This window comes from Toxoplasma gondii, chromosome VIII (assembly GCF_000006565.2).
Source record: "Toxoplasma gondii ME49 chromosome VIII, whole genome shotgun sequence".
Lineage (NCBI taxonomy): Eukaryota > Apicomplexa > Conoidasida > Eucoccidiorida > Sarcocystidae > Toxoplasma > Toxoplasma gondii.
In genome coordinates, this window is record NC_031476.1 from 5585937 (window position 1) to 5604533 (window position 18597).

Below are 18597 nucleotides of genomic sequence, written 5' to 3' on the forward strand. Positions count from 1 at the left end.
TTTACCTTGCCTACTGGGACTGCCTCCTTACAACAACGACCCCGAGAGCACACCGCTTTCCGTTCTGCGGTCCGTGTTTGCCTCTTTCATGTTCTGTCGGAGCAAAGAAGTCCGTTCACCAGGGTAGCAAGAGAAGTGTGTGGAAAGCCCCTCTGGCTTGTGCCGCCCGAACCGAGGGGGAAGGCGAAGACCGAACTGAGAACGGCTGTGGCCGGGGGCTGAAGCGAGAGCATGCAGAAAGTATAAATACAACTCAATGCATGTAAATCGCCACATGAAAGCGAAATCCAAATCTCTGTGCATGGAAGTGTCCATGGCTGTTGCCAGAGGACTGACAAGGGGGAGACCGGAAACAGTGCCGTGCGCCGTCTACCTCGCGTGGAAGCGAAGCAAGCGCGACAATGAAGTCGCATTCCAGACTACGGAAACTTGCGTCCGCAGTACAGACACCGCGGCCTTTTAGACGGACAGTCCGAGACGGCCACCGGCACGAGTGTTTTTCTGCGACCCCCTACCGCGACGCTGAAGTCGCTTTTTCTCCAGAGGAGCGAGCAACCGAGGGTCACGTGTCTGCTTCACGCGAATCCAACAGTTTCAGACAGTTCGTGGAGTTGTCGACGCTGCCACGTGGAGTCAGGCCGAGTGCCCCCAGGCTTCTCCACCATACACTGGAAGTCGGCGACTCCCGCCACGCGTCACAGCGGTCTTCCCATGTCTTCTACCGCAACTCGTTGTCTGGACTGTCAGGAATCAACGCAGTGACTTCTTTTGCAAGCTGGAAACCTCCTTCGGTCATCCCACTATTTTCTGCAAGAGACGGACGTTTCGCCCACAGCAGCTGTTTGCGTGCTGGTCCAGGGCACTTCGTCGAGACCGCACAGGTTGGAGATGGAGGAGAGAGGGAGGCCGTGCTTTCCGCTGGGGCTGGGGACGCCCGTCCAGCTGAGGAACGGCAGGCAGAAGAGCCTGTGAAGCATCTGGGGGATGCCGAAGAAGTTGCCTTAGACACGCGCGTCTTCGACGAGTGTGTCTACACAGAGGACGAGGATATTTTGGAGAAGAAACGGAGGATTGGCGTGGGAATGAGAGTCGGGGGTTCAGCGCCACATCGTCGCGGCGCTTCCTTCTCTCCCTCCCTGTCGCCAGATCCGCCTTTTTCCTCTTCTGACCTTCCGGACTCCTTTCCTTTTACGCTTTCCTCGCAGTGTCCGCGTCCCGACTCCCTTCCTCCGTCTCCGCCGCACGGCGCGCCCTTCTCTCCGACATGCGCGCCTTCTTCTGCGCTGTCCTCGTCGCCTAAACTTGTCCCAGTCTCCGAGTACCGCAAACGGTCGTTGCGGTTTCCTCCGGACCAGGTGGCGGTGGGAGCTTTTGAGTTGGCGGTAAAATTCGAGACTCTCGTATCCCTTCGTTTCCCTCTCGACCAGCACCCGCGAAGAGCGCAGCCCGGCTCTCGCTCTCAGCCTTCTTCTCTCGCCTCCTCCCGTCCCCTCGCTGAGATGCCCCAGCCATACGGCAGCCTCCCTCCGCCGGTGGCTTTCGAGAAGATGCTCGGCGACGCCATTTCGACTACCAAAGCCAATGCAGACATCTTGCCTGTGTCGACACTGCTCTCTGTCGCTCATGCAGCTGCGCGGCTGGGGGTGCAGGTTTTTTCCTTCGCCTCGGCTCTCCGGCGCCGCGCCCTAGTGCTTCTTCCTGAAATAAAGAATCCCGCGGCCTTCATCCGGCTCCTGCAAGACTTGGAGAAGTTGGGAGGTCTGGGCGACCGCCACTTTGTCTTCTTCAGAGAGAAAGTAAAGGAGACGCTCCAGAGCGCTTCTTCACGCTGCTCGCTGTTCGGGACCGCACTGGTCGTTCACCTCCTCGCTCGACACAGATTGCGAGACGAGGAACTCCTCACTCTCGCGTACCGCAGGTTTTCGAGAAATCGATACACTCTCGCTGCAGCTGTGAGACAAACGCCTTCTCTCCTGGCGGTAAGGCCTACCTATGTGAGACATGCCAATGGCACTCCATTTTGGTTGTTGCAATCAATGCTCTCTTGCTACCAGACGTATTCATGACGATCATTCTGAGGTCTGCGCAGGGAGTGTCCTGGTATTTAGACAAAGTAATGGGCTCTTGAGTTTCTGTCGTTCTGCTTTCCTCGGCTAATTGATCCTTCGTCGCTTTGTTGCGCTGCACCCCTGTGTCTCCTCTGTGCACGGGCAGCATCATCTGTCTAATTCACTTGAGTTTTCATGACAGGTACACACAGGCCTGGGCTCTGCTGTTCTTTTTGTCCCATGCAGGCGCTGCCGCTGGCACTGTCGCGGCTCGAGGTCCCTACGCTGGCTGCAGCGGTGTTGGACAGTCTGCTCAGTGACCAGGCGCCAGCAGCTGTCAGTCAGTTGTCGATTCACGAACTGTCAAACCTTGCTTATGCAATCGCATGCGTCTCCACCAATTCCCAAGTTACTGTAGACACGCATCCGTCCTCTGCGGACTCAGGCTCTTGTCATGAGCAGAGGCCGGAGCGTTTCGAGGTTGGTTCATCGGAAAAGGAGTGTCAGTCTGGGATGAAGATGCAACTGCATCCGGAGCATAGAAGCGTACGCGAGCAATATAATGCATCTGAAGTTGATCCGGGAGAAAACAGCGCCACGGGTGGAGGAGTTGGAGACCCTTTTCTCGGAAACAAGAGGGAGAATAATACTTCATTTAAGGTTCTTGAATCCCGGTCTGTATGCACACCCGAGGAATTGAGGCGTCGGTCGACTCTGTTAACGACCATCTTACGCACTCTGTCTCGCAGTTCCCTGAGGCGCCATCCACTTAACTCGCCGTTCGAACGCGCGTGGAGACAGCTGAAAATTATCGACCTGTATCTTCAGTTCAATGTAGGACCTCTGCGTGTAGATGATGAGGAAGCGCTTCAGTTTCTGTCTCTTGCTCGGACGAAGAAGCTATTGAACCTGGTTCATGTGTCCCAGGTACAGAAGCGTGTTGGGCGCTTGCTTTTCGATGAAGGACTGATGTCTGAAATAGACGTTGAGTACCCACTGGGGCCTTACGTCTTAGACTTTGCAATACCGTCTCGCAAGCTTGTTGTAGAAGTTGATGGGGAAGCCCATTTCTTCTTTGGTACAACGGTGCCAACTGCTCAGACGCGAATGAAGCGCGAACTGCTTGCCGCTATGGGGTGGCGCGTGGTCGTCGTTCCGCAGGAACTTTGGAGAAATAAAAGGAAAGGGAAAATTAAAGAATTCGTGGCGAGAAAGGTGCGAGAGGGACTCGAGATCGACAACAGTGACAGATAGAAGCCATGGGAGAAAGACGGTTTGAAGCAGAAGGAAAACGCGGGGTGTCATGCATTTCCAGAAGACCACAATGAAGTTTTAGGGGAAACAAAGTTTCTTGCACATGTACATTTTGTATTGTCTGGTGGAGCGGGTAGGCTCAGTCGGGGAAGGGAGAATAAAACAGATTGTGTTTCCACTCTAAGGTGCTTGTATTCTTTTTCCTGGAGAGACCCGTACAGTTGTGAAAACTCGACAAACCACCGTCCCTTGCGCTTCACCGGCACCGATACATTTATCAGGCCCTGCAGAGCTGCTTTTCTAAGTTGTTCATGGAAGCTCTTCAAAGAAAAAGATAGACCATATGACAGTTTGCTGCAGCAAGTTCCAGCCACAGAATTTTGCTTTACCGTGAGTAGAAGTGCATCAAACAGAACTGCTGAATGAGACTCGCAGTACATCCTTGGTCATGTCAATTAGCAGGTTGGACTTCAATCAGGAGCAAGCGACCTTGTTAAACGCTGGAATTCAGTAAGGTCAATCCTTTGAAGACCGATTTTAGGTGCAGTCCTCGTTCCTCCTTCCCATTTGAGGACGTTCTGGCTTTATACGCCTGGGGACTCTTTAATGAATATCAGTTCGGGTTTCGTGACTCGCCAGAATCCCGCCAGAAGTCTGGATGTACAGATAGATCGAGGCATTCAGGTGGTGGACAAGTATTTTCGAAGGTTTTCCTCGGTGAACGCTTCAACAACAAACCGACTATCGAAGGCAGAACATCGGACCTGCTGCGGAGCAACATGCGTCGTTGCAACAGGGGGGAAAGCCATAAGTAAAGCAACTCCTGCCGTAAACTCCAAAGGAAACACACACCATTTGAGCGATTCATTTATCCCATCTACGAGAATCCTGTAGAACATTTCGGATGGTCTCGTACTACAAGCACCGTAGCTCAGTGGGAGAGTGGGGGGCTCATAACCCCCAGGTCCATGGATCGAAACCATGCGGTGCTACTCTTCTTTTCCATCCGCTTTTGAGCATTATTCGCTTTCAGTGGACCGTTCATCAAATCGGATTGATTGACAATATTTGCGGATTTTACATATCTGTGTCAGTTTCGTTTTTACCACCTTTTTGGCGCTTTGGGGTTTATCACAAAGTCACAGTCACTAGTGCACCCTCCTGGCGGGTACATTCGTAGTCGGTGCTGCACGGCTTTTATGGCATGCCACTGTGTGAAAAGTTGCCTATCAAGATGAATTCATAATTCTTCAGGTATAAAGTCCAATTCCTCACGAAGGCAATTCATCCTCATTTCCTGGAACCCTGCCTTCGCCCATGGCGTAAGGTCGCCAGCCGCAGCCCCTCTTCAATTTTCAGTGCTTACTGAGATGCTGTGACACATGGCAGTTCCCTGTTATTAGTTTCCCGTGTAAGCCGGACGACAGCACAACACACCTTCTAATCTATGACAGTGGACAACTCCTGAGGCTGGGAATTTCTGGCAGGCAGGGTCTAGTACAGCGTGCAATCAGCGTGCAATGGTACTCCGTCCTGAGGTTGCTTCAGACACCAGAAGTAGCAGCCCTTATTGCGTCGCTCATGAACTCCCACGATCCAATCACATTCCCCTTAGGTTTTACATTACCAAAACAAAATAGAGTGCTGCTGTTCGCTGGCAAGCAAAAATGAGGCCTTGTTTCTCCAACCACTCTCATTGACACCGGTGCCGGTTCCTGTAGGCACCTAGCCCTCTTCAGCAGTTGTCCGGTTGGAATTTCTGGGATAAAACGCACAGATTTGTCACGTGGACAGTAAACATTCTCTCAAATGAGAAAAGAACGCATTAGAAGAGAAAAAGGGACTGGGGAATTTTTTTATCCCATACGGCGTTATTGCCACTGGTTATATGAAAGAGTTGACCATGCAACGGGCCTATGGCGCAATGGTAGCGCGTCTGACTCCAGATCAGAAGGCTGGGCGTTCGAGTCGCTCTGGGCTCAACTGCTCTTTTGGGGGAAAGAAAGCCTTTCTTAGGACTTTCCCTACTTGTTCTCCATGCTCTTCGTTTTTCTTAGTATTTGTTTCGCTACGGGTTAGACTGAAAGTAAGGCGTCAGGCTTTCTGGTTTTGTCTTCTATCGCGACGTGGAATTGACGCTTACATCTACGGGCGCCACACTCTGACGTGGTAACACCACTTGACAGACTCGGACTTTCTCTCGCTGTAATACAACAGGTAAGAGTGATCAATATATTGCTTCTAGAGTGTAGCCGATGCGGAATAACATTAATATTTTAGAATATTAGAATTCAACACTTGCAGCCAAACCTGTGAACCCCCACCCGGCCACAGAACTGCGATCTCTTCGAGTGTAGGCCCGAGACCAGAGCAGTGTGCAAACGGGAAATAGGCGTTGTTCGAGCGCATTCGTGGACAACTATACTTAAGACTCTATGAATCTTGTGTTCTCACATCACAGCCATGCGCGGTGTGCGATCGGGCATCGTTCTCTTCGTTTTCTGCCGGCGATTTGAAACCCTCGAAGCACACGCATGCATGTCCCGGTCGGTCAACACAACAGGCAATCGGGCAGGACGAGCGCTTTTTCGTTGTTCCGCTTTTCTGTAGTGCTACGCAGACCGTGTAACCGTCGGTTTCTCCTTTCGTTTGTGTCATTTCAAGAGACGCCTGAGGTTCGGAGCAGGTTGGCAGTAGCGTTTTTCGCGGCTTCTGCCCCCGTGTCCAGAGATCCAGCCAAGAGAGACGCAGTAAATATCGACTAAAGACATTCTCTCTGCTTCCCGTTTCGTGGCCGAAACACAGTTGTCGCCTGAAAGGATCGAACTTCAGTCAAAAGGACAGAAACACGTTCGTGAGGTGGATGGGGAAGACGAAACCCGACGCATTAAGTCTTTCGCCGCCGCGGGTCAATGCCCTCAAAAGGGGGCTTTGTCTCTCTCAAGCATCGTGACGAACGTGATCTAGACACAAAGGGCGACACGCCGTTTTTTCCTGTGTGTGCTCTCTGGATATCTCCCGGTGAACGCCGTGTCTCTTTTCACGGGTTTCTCGCGGCTGTGTTCTTTCCTTTAAAAAACATATTGCCGGCCCTCTTCACGCCGGCATTTTAAACTCTCTGTTCTCCCAGGCGGCACCGAAACTTTTTTCGTGTCTGCTTAAGAGTCTCTTGGTTTTGGCGTTGAATATTTTTTTCTCAGGCGTTGTCCTTTGGCTCCTCCGTTTCACCAGAGTCACTTTCCGTTTGCAGCATGGCGGTCGTAGGTTCATCCGGCGTAGGGGCCTCGCATTCTTCTTTCCCCTCTGCAAATGGATGGATAGGGGACGAGCAAGACATCCAAGAAACGCTTGCTCGGGTTTCCGTGTGCAACTTAAATCAGTGGGCGCTCGACTTCGAAGGGAATCTCAAACGCGTTGTCAAAAGCATCGAACTGGCAAAGGCTGCTGGATCCAAGCTCCGAGTCGGTAGGCGTCCTGGGGCTGAGGGTGCAGAGGGGAGAAACTAAGGAGCGAAAACGGGAAACTAGCGATTAGGAAAGATGGTCGCAACAGACCTAAACGGAGACGAAAACGGTGAACACGTCCTATCGAGCCATTCCCTCGTTTCCGGTGCACTCTGCCAAACTGTGGACGCATACTATAGCTATTTGGGGTCGCATTGCTTTTGAAGGCGTTCCTTTTTGTGCCTCCACTGATTCACGATGTGCCTCCTTTCTCCATCAGTCGCTTCTTATTTTCCTTTGCTAGTGGATTCTCACTTTTCTGTGTGTCTCAAGTTTAGGGTTTACGGTCGTTCGTTTCGTCACAGCTTTTTCCACGTTCCCCCACTCTGTGCGGCGCCAGTCCTCTTCAAAGTGTTTGCCTGTTTTCCGCTTCTGTGTCGTGGCTTTTGTGTGGCTCTTCTCTACAGGCGTCATTTGCTTCTTCTCGCTTGTGTTCCTCAGGTTCCGAGTTGGAGGTGCCGGGCTACGGCTGCGAGGATCACTTTCTAGAAACCGATACTATCACGCACTCATGGGAGTGTGTCGCCGAACTTCTGGCGTCGGACCTAACAGACGGCATCTTGTGCGACATCGGTGTCCCTGCTGCCCACAAATCTGTAAGTTTTTCGTCTTCCCTGTATGCATGTCGTACACCCGTGCGTCGGCGCTGGTCAGGAGCTCTTCCCAACTTGTGCACATGTTCTTGCTCTGTGCTTCTCGTGTTTCTTCTCCTTAGCCATTTCCCCGCCCTTCGGCCATGTCTCTTGTTTCCATTGTCAATTTTCGGGCCGTTCTCCCTCCTTTGGCCTGCATTTTTATTGTCGCGAGCCTTGTGTCCGTACACTGTCTCCGTGTCTCGCAGCTAACCTACAATTGTCGTGTGTGGATCCTCAACCGGCGTATTCTGCTCGTGCGTCCGAAGATGGTGATGGCCGATGACTTGAACTACCGCGAGTCTCGCTACTTTGCAAGATGGGACAGACCCGTCGGGGCACCTCTGGAGGAATTCAGAGTCCCACTGTGTGTTTCCAAGGTGACAGGACAAACCACAGCGCCCTTTGGTGAGACCGCAGGCCAAGCCCACCTTTCAAACGCAAACAGAAGCCCCTGTATGCGGTCCAAGACGCGCACAGGGTATCCAAACGATGTAAAACTGTTTTTTAGACGCAGTCTTCGAGCTGCTTGCGCAGGTTCGAGTGCAACCCTATGGATAGGTCCGCTCTGACCGACACCTGCACGGGTGTTTTTTTTATTTGGTAGAGAAACAGGTGCGCCTCTGTGGCGGTTGGCTTCCACCCGCATGAAGAGTTGAGGAAGCATCCGATCGACATGGCGATCGGACATCTTGTTTTGGGGCCAGAACAGACCTTGTTTAGTTAGGGGGCTGGCATATCAAAGGTTGAGAGTTTCGCTCCTCGGCTTTTGGGGGGACAAGGTGCATTGCTTGAACTCCGCCTGCACGCGTTTGTTGTTTCCGCCATTCCTGCGGATACTGTGTGTCGAACTCAGGAGTGGCAATTCTGGAGTGCCTGAACACATCTGTGGCGAGCGAGAGCTGCGAAGAGTTGTGGTCGCCGATTCCACCGCATATCTCGCTGTATCTGGACGGCGGCGTTGAAATTATTTGCAACGGAAATGGCTCGCACTACGAAATGCAGAAGCTCGCCCGCCGCTACCAGCTGCTGCGTCAGAGCACCGCGCACGGAGGCGTTTACATGTACAGCAACCAGATAGGGTGCGACGGCGGCCGTCTGTACTTTGACGGCTCCGCAATGATTTGCGTGAACGGCGAGTTCGTGGGTTTGGGGAAGCAGTTCAGTTTGGACGAAGTCGAGGTCGTGACGTCGACAATCGATCTGTCTGAGGTCCGTTCTCATCGCGGCGCCTCTGCCACACGCGCGCAGCAGCAGCGCGCTGTCCCGTACCCGACCGTGCAGGTCCCCTTGTCGCTGTCTCCGTCTCCGCCACCTGTTGTGTTCTCTTCGCTGTTTCTCTCTGGCTGCGTCTCCTGCGCCCCGCCCTCTTCGTTTGTAGGGAAACGCGAAGCCCAAGAGGGGCCAGATTGTCGGAGCACGATGGACGAGACCGGCTCCGCCGCAGCGCCTCTGGACATCCAGTTCGGGTGGACAACACCGTCGCCTGTCATTGTGCCGAAGCTGCTTTCGAGGGAGGAGGAAATAGCTTGGGGGCCCGCGTGCTGGCTGTGGGACTACCTGCGTCGTTCGGGGGCGGGGGGCTTCTTCTTGCCACTCTCCGGCGGCGCGGACTCCTCGGCCGTGGCGACCCTCGTCGCCTTCATGTGCCGGCTGGTGATGACCAGCATCGAGCAAGGAAACGCCGCCGTGCTCGCAGAGCTCGAGCGGATCCTAGGCAAACGTCGAGACCGAGACTCGGACTTCCCGGCAGACGCCAACGAGCTCTGCCACCAGATCCTCCACACGTGCTACATGGCGACGACGCACTCGAGCGAGCAGACGCGGCAGCTCGCGGGACAGCTCGCCAGCCAGATCGGGTCTTATCACCTCGCCCTGACCATCGACACCATCACAGCGGCGTTCACCTCGGTGTTGTCCTCCGAGACTGGCCTCGTGCCGCGTTTCGCCTCCCAAGGTGGGTCCATGACGGAGGACCTGGCCCTGCAAAACATCCAGGCGCGCAGCCGCATGGTCCTTGCCTACTTCATGGCGCAGCTCCTGCCGCTCGTCCGCGGCGAGGGCCCCGGGACTGAGGCGGAACGGAGACAAGGGAGCCTTTTCCCGTTTGGCAAGCCAGGCGGGCCAGACAACGGAGGAACGACGTCTCGGAGAGGCAGGGGCTACCTGCTGGTTCTGGGAACTGCGAATGTCGACGAAGGCTTGAGAGGATACTTCACCAAATACGACGCCAGTAGCGCTGACTTGAACCCCATTGGCTCAATCAGCAAAATCGACCTGAAAAGCTTTCTGCGGTGGGCCGCGCAACCGGAGAACCTGGGACTTCCTGCGCTGCGGGTAAGGAAAAATGGAGGAACGGGAGGGTGGCAGAAAGAGAAGAAAGGGGAGAAGGGCAACGAATTTCAGCAAGCGCGGTAGCGGGAAAGATGCACGCAATCAGGCCTTCAAAGGAAGCGGAACGTGAGGGCAGGTCCCCATCGAGGTTTGCGCGGGGACTCAACGACGGGCGAACAGGTGCAGAGAGAGAAACGGGTCGGGTACCAGAGGGAAAAGACAGAAAAGAAACGTGGGTTTCAACAACGGTCTTAAGATTCAGAGTTGCGCGTTTGCTGATAAAGACTTTGTGGTGGGCCTCGCGGCAAGGGAAAGCAACATCTCCCTTCTCTGTCCTACCCCGTAGCCTATGCAGACGTAATCAATGCCTCGAAAGGACCTTTTTAAATAGAATTATCTTTGAATATAAGGATCGAGATGGGCCGACGGTTAGACCCTGAGCACCCACGAGCAGAGTCCGTCTTACTTCTCACGCTTTCTCCGTTTCTCTCACCGTTTTAGGCAGTGGTGGATATGCCACCAACAGCAGAGCTCCGGCCTGTAGATGAAGGCAAGCAACAGACAGATGAAGAGGAAATGGGAATGACCTACGAGGAACTCGGCTGGTTTGGCCGGCTCCGAAAGGCCTCGCGATGCGGTCCCTTCTCGATGCTGAAGCGTCTGCTAGATGCATGGCGGGACCGCTACAGTCCCTCTGTTATCAATCAGTGAGTGTTAGTTTCATATGTATGCATTTTGCTTGACTTTCATGTTACGCGAAGAATCCCGGATTCCTCCCATCACCCTATGATTATTTTATGGTGTTTGGTTCCGTCTCTACAACACTGATTAGCAGTGCTCTGCTATGCTACCAGTAGATATAGGATCGACGCAACGCAGTCACACAAGTCTAAACCAGTAGTCCGGCTCGTAGAATGGATAGCCTAGAAAAAGGGTGGAACCTCCCTTTTCCCTGGTAGAGTGACGATCCTATGCCGCCGTCCATAACGCGTGCGTGACGTTCCTGTGCAAGACCGAAATCCGGGTTTTCTTTGGTGGGAAAACTCAAAGGTATACTGTGATTGGAAGCCGATGCGTGCACGTCGAGGCCTTGTCCAGTTGGCAGCTACCTAAACCGTGAAAACCAGACACTTCTGTATGGGCTGTGGCAGCCACACGAGAATCAGGGGCAGAGTACGCGTGACTGTTTATGCTTACGTTCTCTGCAGATGTGGTTCATGAGTGTTGGATGCAGTCCGTAGCATCTCGAAGTTGCATCAAGCTTGAGAAAGTATCCTGTTTCCACTTTCTACATACACTGTTCTGCGAACGTCTGTGGGCCTTTAGGAAGGTGCAGTACTTCTTCCGGCAGTATGCTCGGAACCGCCACAAAATGTGCACGATCACTCCCGCGTTGCACATGGAGAGCTACAACCCTGACGACAACCGTTTCGATCTCCGGCCGTTTTTGTATCCGAATTTCTCACGGCAGTTTTTGTCGATGGACCGACTCGTGCTTAGTATCGAGCACACTGCGCAAGACCAAGCCTTCACAACGAGTGCCACGAGGGCCTCCTTTTCGTCGTCTTGTTTCCCTTCTCCTATGGCATCAGAGCGGGGAGTTCCGCTCGCCTGCTCATCCTCGTCAGACGGCCCGTTCAGCAGCGATACAGGAAAATAAGAAGCACTCTGCCTTGCCGTGGTGCAGGAAGGGAGTAGAAAGTGAGAGCGCCAAGGGGACGGAACAGGAAGAATATGACAAAAAAGTGGAGATCGGACTAAGATACGAAAGGGGAAGTCTCAGGGGCAAAATGAGATTTGGTCGACAAAGCGTTTGCTCATGCCACACAATGCGCCCAAAGGGCGCGTGTCCAGGCGGCGTTTACTTTTTCGAGGACGCGATCTGATACGTAACTGTACATATTCATGTGCATATTGATTAGGCTTTCTTATGTGTCTGCAGCTTCCTATGCAGGCCCGCATGCTAGTGAAATGCAGCAGGGAATACTCGTCAGGAGAGACACAGACATGGAGGGCAACAAAAACATGTTTTGCTGAATTCGTACCGTGGCGGACTAAGAGCACCCACAGTGTAGAAATTACACTTGGCAGTCGCCGAGAAAGGTACAAGCTTTCCAAGAGGATATGGAAAGAGCCTGTTACGAGTGGGCATACGAATGTCTAAGTGATGCGGCATTTGCGTGTATGTGCCCGTGAATGAGCAGGAGACTTTTTTCACCGCCATCGTTTTTTCTGCGTGAAGCGTAAATGGGTAAGCACGGGCGACTTTAGGTGCGTTAATCCCGTTGTGGGAAAACTTGGACAAGGAAGTGCTATTTGGCATTTACGGTTTTGGAAGTTCTGACTCGTGTGGGAACTCGGGCCTGGTCACTGCAGTCGCCCCGGGGTTTGTCTTGTGTCGAACTCGAGTGCTCGTTTTTTTGTCCATGAGAGAGTTGCGTCCGTCCGTGGACGTAGGGACACTTTCAGGTGAATTGTTCTGCTTGTCTTCGCAGTCCAGTCGTCTCGGTGTACCGTCTGTCAGTTGTCATTTCTCCTTTCAACGTGATTTCAGTATGATACCGAAGGAGTTCATCTCTTAAGAGAAATATGACTTTTTGGCGGCTCCTCGAAAGGTGTATAGGCAGAAGGCCTTTAAGCAAACGCAGCTGAAACAGAAAGAGCCACCGAATCCCAGTTCTCGCCCATGACAATGTAAAGGTAACCCTGAGAGTCAATTGAATAGGTAGCGGCGTGATTAGTTATGCAGTGATCCGTTGGCATCGAGACCTACGGACTTCTCATGGCTTTCATTATTCTGTTTTTTTGAGGGTGACAAGCGACCAAGCTCAATTTCCAATTCGAAGTGTCGTCTTGCCAAATAAAGCAAATCGGAGTGCTCACACACTAATGTAGAAGTGATAGGTAACACTACAAATATCGGGGACAGCAATGCAGGGGGACAAACTCACCAAAAACAGCAGCTCTGCTATGGCTGTTTAGTCTAGTGGTATGATTCTCGCTTTGGGTGCGAGAGGTCCCGGGTTCAATTCCCGGAACAGCCCTTTTCGGCAGCTCAGAAAACCCTTCACGTAGGTTCTGTATATATTTATGTTCACACCAGCACTTCTAAGTCTTCCGTTCTTGAGCGATATTCAGGCAAGTTTTGTCTTCCAAGGATCAGAGGAGAACGTCGCTTCTACTTCAGTGGCTGCAGCATCTCTTTATATTTGATTCAAAGTATAACAGGTGAGCAAAGAATGCAAGTGTCGACAGTAGTAACCATAGGCTTTTAGAAGCAACGGAACACTATGCAATAGCAACGGTCGCAAGGGTGACAACAACGGTACGCATGGACCGAGACAAATGTGCAGCCAAACCTTAATGCTTGACAGGAAGGCTTTACCGAGAGAGTTCGTGATTCGTTTCATGAAACAGGGGAAAAGACACGAAGAAACAGACTTTTCGAATGGTAACTGACATGCTCGCACCAGACGCAGTACGCGAACATCCTGGATTCCATTTCACCACCGGTTCTATCAGTGCTTCTGTCCCCTCTTCTTTACAATTCGAGTCCCTCCGCCAGACAGATCCTTCGCTTCCTGGTGTTTTCCCGCACATACGGCTCTGCAAGTTCACTTCATTGGAGAGGGGTTCACAACCGGTGACCCCAAACGTTTCTTTCGAACACTGCCCGTTGTCATCCGCCTCAGCAGAAACATGTCTTGCTTTTTACTGTCTCAAATTTCTCTGTTGCTACTCGGCGCAAACAACTCAACACATTCTAAGATTCTTTCCCTTTCTGCTCCAACCTTGCCCGCGATACGGGCTAGACTGTTTACGCCATCAGGCGCCCACAAACAAAATGACAGGGGACCGCGTGAAACCATGCATCTGTGCATATACAGACATTCGTGCCCGACTCTCTCCAAGAAGTTGTATAACTCTTCATACATACTTGCACCTAATGAGACCCTCTGAGGCTCTAACGATTGAGAGGACTCAAACCATTTAGAAGGCTCGCTTCTAGGTGGCGGCAAGTCTGGATGAACCCGTGCGACAATCAGGGAACGCAGAACGGTCCATGGGCCTGAGGATGTGTGTCAGTGTGCCTGCCGCGACTGAGGGGTTAAGGTTTCCCTTTTTGCTTTTTTTTCTGTCGAGGGGGGCCGCCGTTCTCTCTGTCTGCCGCCATTTTTGCAAAGTGTTGAAACAAAAAGTTCAAGGCTTCACCCCACTGAGGGTCTCTATCCCCTTCCTTGGCGTCCACAACGAACCACGCAAGCCGCGAGGCCGCCGTTGTGTCCTCCGCCTCTAAGAGCCCGAGTCGCGAGGCCATTTCCGGCGGGGGAATTGGCACCGAATCTACTGTCATGCCGAAAGTGTTCATGACCACGACTACTGCGGAATCGCAAAGACAATCGTCCGAGAGAAGCGCACGAAGTTCCGCGCGGTTCCTCGCAATCCGCTCTGGATTCGTGTCTGTCAGACTCACCACGTACACTGCCGCCCACATCTTCACGTACCTGTACAGCCCGTTCCACGATCGCTGGAGCTGAGACACATCAATCGCAAAAACGAAAAGTTTATGCTTGAACAGACAGGCCTAGAACGTCAGAGTCTGAGTTTTCTCCAGGTGGTAACATGTGTGCTACATCAAACAGGAAGTACCCAGTCGATACAAGGTAGCTGACAGTGAACCACAGTGTGTGGCCACACTTTTGGATTCCCCTGATTTTCGTCCTGCCTTTGCCTGTGAGAAACCGAGACGGGGAAAAACGGGAAGCTTGCACCACAACGATGTTGAATAGTGCCGTTTCCAACGACACCATCTCTACGTCACCAGGTTGCTGATTAGAATGCAATGAAGACACGGAACCTTAGGATAACCGAGCAAAATGAAAGAGCTCCAGAACAGCGGACAGAAGTGAGGGAAGTACGCGCAATGACATACTTCTCTACAGAAGAGATAGCATTGCGTTGCTTGTCTGTCTGAAAAAGTGGAGATTAAAACAACGTTGCTTAAGGAACTGCCTCTCTGTGTTGCCTTGTGCACAACGCCGAACTTCAGCCTGTAGTGCAACAGAACTTCAGTCTCACCGCGGGGTTGCCCGACAAATCCCAAAGATGCAGAGTGCGGCCACTTCGGACGACGATTTCGTGGAAGAAGGCCTTCGTCGGCTCCATGCCTTGAGTTATATCTGACCATCCTGGAAAATAAACTCAATTAATTCGACGCAAACGAATTGTCTTTTGCAAATAAACGATATCCGGATATCTGCTTGTCACTGGGCATATGACTACATATGGATCATATATGCGTATGTATAAGCAGGTTACAAAGGAATCATATCGATGTGCCCACCTAGTCCTGGACACATTTTCTTTACGTACGACGAATCGCGTGTACATGTTACGCAAAACACGCGCATTTTAGCAGAAAACACCCACGACACGGCCAGAGATGACCCTCACGTCTGATGCAGCTGAGTCAAAAAGACAGTCAAGCTGGACCAGAAGACATATTCGAAGCACTGCTGAGGAAACGAAGATGGACATGCGAACACAAAGAGGGCTCGAGAGAAATAAGACAAAAGAAAACGCGCATCGCTGATACAGAGGTGAAAGGAAAGAGAGGCTCGAGAAAGGCACAAGCACAGACGCGAAAGGACTGAAAACGGACGAAGACAAAAAACCTTACCTGGCATAACAATGCGAAAAACAAGTGTCGTCTTTCCCACTCCAGGAGGACCCACAAACATGATATGAGGCGCACATTTATACAAGGAAGCGCCTGAATCGAAGCCGCTTGCTTTTGACTTGCAGCACCCCATGGTGATGGAAGCGGATGAGCGAAACGATTGCAAATGTGGCTTTCCTCCTCAAACACGCGCGCATCCCAGTCCACACCTGGTACATTGCTGTGCCGATGCTGTATCTTGCCTCCTCTTCTCTGTCCTCTTCGTGGTCCTGTTAAAACGCTGGTTCCTCTCTGGTTCTGGTCTCCTTTTGGGAACAGAGTTCCCCAGACGAAGTCTTCTCTGGACAAGCTTAAGCAGCGAACGTGGGTCCCCATTCACCGACGGCAGCAGGTGCGAGGCGCGGCGGAGCGAAGGTGAAGATGAACTGACAATGTGTGCATAAACGATTCGCTTAAGATGCGCGACAAGAGAGCAAAATGATAAAAAACCGGACCAGAAAAGAGAGAACCAAACGGCCGGGGTCCAACAGGACAACAGAAAATCGCCGCCTCTGGAAACCCCCGTTTCTGGGGGCAGAAATCTGACCCGGTTCAGACTCCTTCACAATGTCTTCTCCTTTCTCTCTTTCCTTTGGAATGGATTCGGAACGTGTTGAATACCGTCACATTGACTCTTAGAGTTTCACGTCCACCCTCCCCCGATATCCCCAGGCGTTTTCACTTGGGTTCTTCCCTGACAACTTCGCGACGCTTCTGGAACTGAGAGAGCCTCCTTCCCATGCCGCGGATATCCGACGCTTAACTGGGCGTCTCTGTCTTGCAAACACCTATGTGGAACCTGCCTTTAGCCTTGAGTGCAAAAGTCTCAGTCAGATGCGTAGACCCTGTTGGCTGTTCCTGCGCCCACGGCCTTAACAGGGAAAATCTACCTCTGCAGCCCGTCTCCAGTCGATTCTGTCTGCTCTTTTCTAGCAACATTTACCAATGTACTGTTCTCTTGCACCGATTCCGTGGCGAACGCGTCCGTTGTGACCCTCGGGGGTAACCACAAGATTTCCCGTCTTAGGCTGTCAGTTACCACGCCTCTTCAATTTGCTAGGCTCGCTGTCTCCAGTCCTTTTTCAGCCTTCCTGTCGCTTGCGTCGCCCTGTTCCGCTCTGTCGCTCCTCCCCAATTCCCTGAAGAAGCAGTGGTTCTTAGCGGCGCTGCCGGACAAGGCCATGAGGCCGACCAGCGAAGATATGGATCAGCAAAATGTCTTGAAGAAAGGAGGCGGGGCAATTCAGAGACACTGGAGTTCTCATTTTCGCTGGAGACAAAAACGGCGAACCTGGCGGTTCGTTTTGTCCATGTGGATTAGAGTTTCACAGCAAAGCGGGTCGAGTTCGTCGCGTTCCGCTCGAGTATGCCGGGGTGTACGTACACCGCAGGAGCCAGTCGTCCGACAAGGCGTGGTCTGCTGACAAAGAAAGTACGACACAATCATTCCTTTTGTTGGTTTTGACAAGGCGAGAAGGAAGAAGCATTTGAGCAATGTTTTGAAGGTGGCGTAGCGCTGCCCACCTGTGGACGAACGAAGACGAGTTGGTACGGCTGCCGTTTTCTGCGACATGGAACATTTCCGCGCTTTGTTTGGTTGGGAAGAGGAGGGCCAAAACGTGTCTGTCTGGTCTGGGGAAGGACAGATGCGCGGAGTTGGCTCTTCGTCGCCGTCGTGCCCTCGTTACACCTTGGCTGGACGCCGCGGAAATGAATGAAATGACTTTGGAAGAGGGATTTACAGCCAGAAAACATGATATTGTCGCGCCCGACTGTCTTGATGCTAAGCCGACATAGTACATTTGCCGACAGGACGCCACGGAAATGAGTAACTTTAGGAGAGGAATTCGCAGACAGAAGACGAGTTATCATCACGCCCGACCGTCTTGCAGCTAACGCCGGACGTCGCCATCTTGCGGCACAACAAAGCCCACGACGTTCGTTCGGCAGCCCTCCCTTAAAAGACTAGAAGAGCCGTGTTAACCGGCACACATGAGTGTCTGTTTCTTTCGTCTTGGAGTTTGTGCGTGAGTTAGCTCCATCTTCGCTAGCTGCGGACAATGGAGTACACACAGGCACGGTGTTTTCGGTAAGAAAGCTTCCCATCGACTTTTCGCGCAGCGCACGCCTGGCGCGCGATTTGTACTAGACTAGAGGTACTCTGTTGACGAGGCTTTCATAGTAGACAGAAATGGAGTAGGCGTCTGCTGCCTTGGTTGCACAAGCAGAAAGCAGAGCCCATCGTTCATTCTCCAATTTCCTTCTCTCACTGCCAAAATTGCCTTCTTTTCTCACGAGAGGAACCGTTTTCGACCGTCAAGCTTGAGAGTAGAAGCCGCGCTAGCCCCCAAGGGGGGAGCGGCATTCTCCTTACATGCGCTTGCGGCTTTGGGGTCAGCGTGATTTGCAGAGTGGGGCCCTCGCACGAGGCGAGTTCTTCGTTCTTTTCATCCGCTTTTGTCTTGCTATAACTTTTTGTACGGCTCTTTCTTCAGGCGGAAGGCAGTGGATGCCCTTGCAGATTCCTAGGTAGACCACAGGAGTCGCTCTTCCACTTCGCTTGCATGCGCGCATGTACGCCGCCGAAACAATCGAGACACCGCGGCTCTCATTCCTTAAAAAAACCCTGTTATCTCCGATGAATGTTTCCTCGGTGTTTTTCTCGAAAGGCGATTTGAAGAAGTGAACGCGCTGTCGCCGACTTCCCTGCCTGAAAAACAAAGGGGACACGAAACGTGCAGACCGCAGGTCAGGGGCCGTTCCGTGGTTGAGTCAGCCCGCTGGGGAAGAGGAGAAAAAGATGGGAGTGGAGACACCGTTTTTCCACCAAAGTTCTCTGTGCTTTCAGAAACGCTGATTTGACCAACTGTGCGGGTCCCGTTGCTCCGAGATCCCCAGAGCAACGTGGAGCTCCAACTGCGTTTTGTAAAACCGTATCTGTCGTCCTTCTTCCTCATTTTCTTTGACGTCCCGGCATCCGGCTGTCACTTCCTCCAGCCGTCTCTCACTGATTTTCTTGATTTTTGTGGCGCACGGCCTCTGCCTTTCGTATCCCAAAGAGCGGGGCTGATCTGCTTCTCTCGCTTTGCGTCCTTCTTCGCTTCTCA

The 18597-nt window shown here is 52.4% G+C and overlaps 4 protein-coding genes and 3 non-coding genes across 7 annotated transcripts; 5 read left to right on the plus strand and 2 right to left on the minus strand.

The window, feature by feature from the left end:
- Positions 1 to 401: 401 nt before the first annotated feature.
- TGME49_269830 (RAP domain-containing protein) lies at positions 402 to 3302 on the plus strand (the record flags this gene model as incomplete). Its single annotated transcript, XM_002365620.1, has 2 exons — positions 402 to 1979; positions 2295 to 3302. The coding sequence occupies 2 exons, from the start codon at positions 402 to 404 to the stop codon at positions 3300 to 3302; spliced, it is 2586 nt and encodes an 861-aa protein (XP_002365661.1).
- A 920-nt stretch (positions 3303 to 4222) lies between these two features.
- TGME49_269820 lies at positions 4223 to 4294 on the plus strand. Its single transcript has one exon. It is a non-coding gene; the product is annotated as a tRNA-Met (tRNA).
- Positions 4295 to 5212: 918 nt separating this feature from the next.
- TGME49_269810 lies at positions 5213 to 5284 on the plus strand. Its single transcript has one exon. It is a non-coding gene; the product is annotated as a tRNA-Trp (tRNA).
- Positions 5285 to 6553: 1269 nt separating this feature from the next.
- Positions 6554 to 11497, plus strand: TGME49_269800 (glutamine-dependent NAD(+) synthetase protein, putative; the record flags this gene model as incomplete). Its single annotated transcript, XM_002365619.1, has 6 exons — positions 6554 to 6767; positions 7247 to 7401; positions 7647 to 7845; positions 8294 to 9774; positions 10273 to 10478; positions 11098 to 11497. The coding sequence occupies 6 exons, from the start codon at positions 6554 to 6556 to the stop codon at positions 11429 to 11431; spliced, it is 2589 nt and encodes an 862-aa protein (XP_002365660.1). The 3' UTR covers positions 11432 to 11497.
- A 1246-nt stretch (positions 11498 to 12743) lies between these two features.
- TGME49_269790 lies at positions 12744 to 12815 on the plus strand. Its single transcript has one exon. It is a non-coding gene; the product is annotated as a tRNA-Pro (tRNA).
- Positions 12816 to 13879: 1064 nt separating this feature from the next.
- TGME49_269780 (ADP-ribosylation factor, putative) lies at positions 13880 to 15584 on the minus strand (the record flags this gene model as incomplete). The annotated part of the gene is made up of 3 exons (XM_002365618.1): positions 13880 to 14305; positions 14851 to 14960; positions 15452 to 15584. The coding sequence occupies 3 exons, from the start codon at positions 15582 to 15584 to the stop codon at positions 13880 to 13882; spliced, it is 669 nt and encodes a 222-aa protein (XP_002365659.1).
- A 1167-nt stretch (positions 15585 to 16751) lies between these two features.
- Positions 16752 to 17504, minus strand: TGME49_269775 (hypothetical protein; the record flags this gene model as incomplete). The annotated part of the gene is made up of 2 exons (XM_018781559.1): positions 17015 to 17504; positions 16752 to 16907 (listed from the first exon to the last, which is right to left on the minus strand). The coding sequence occupies exons 1-2, from the start codon at positions 17360 to 17362 to the stop codon at positions 16752 to 16754; spliced, it is 504 nt and encodes a 167-aa protein (XP_018636595.1). The 5' UTR covers positions 17363 to 17504.
- Positions 17505 to 18597: the final 1093 nt, after the last annotated feature.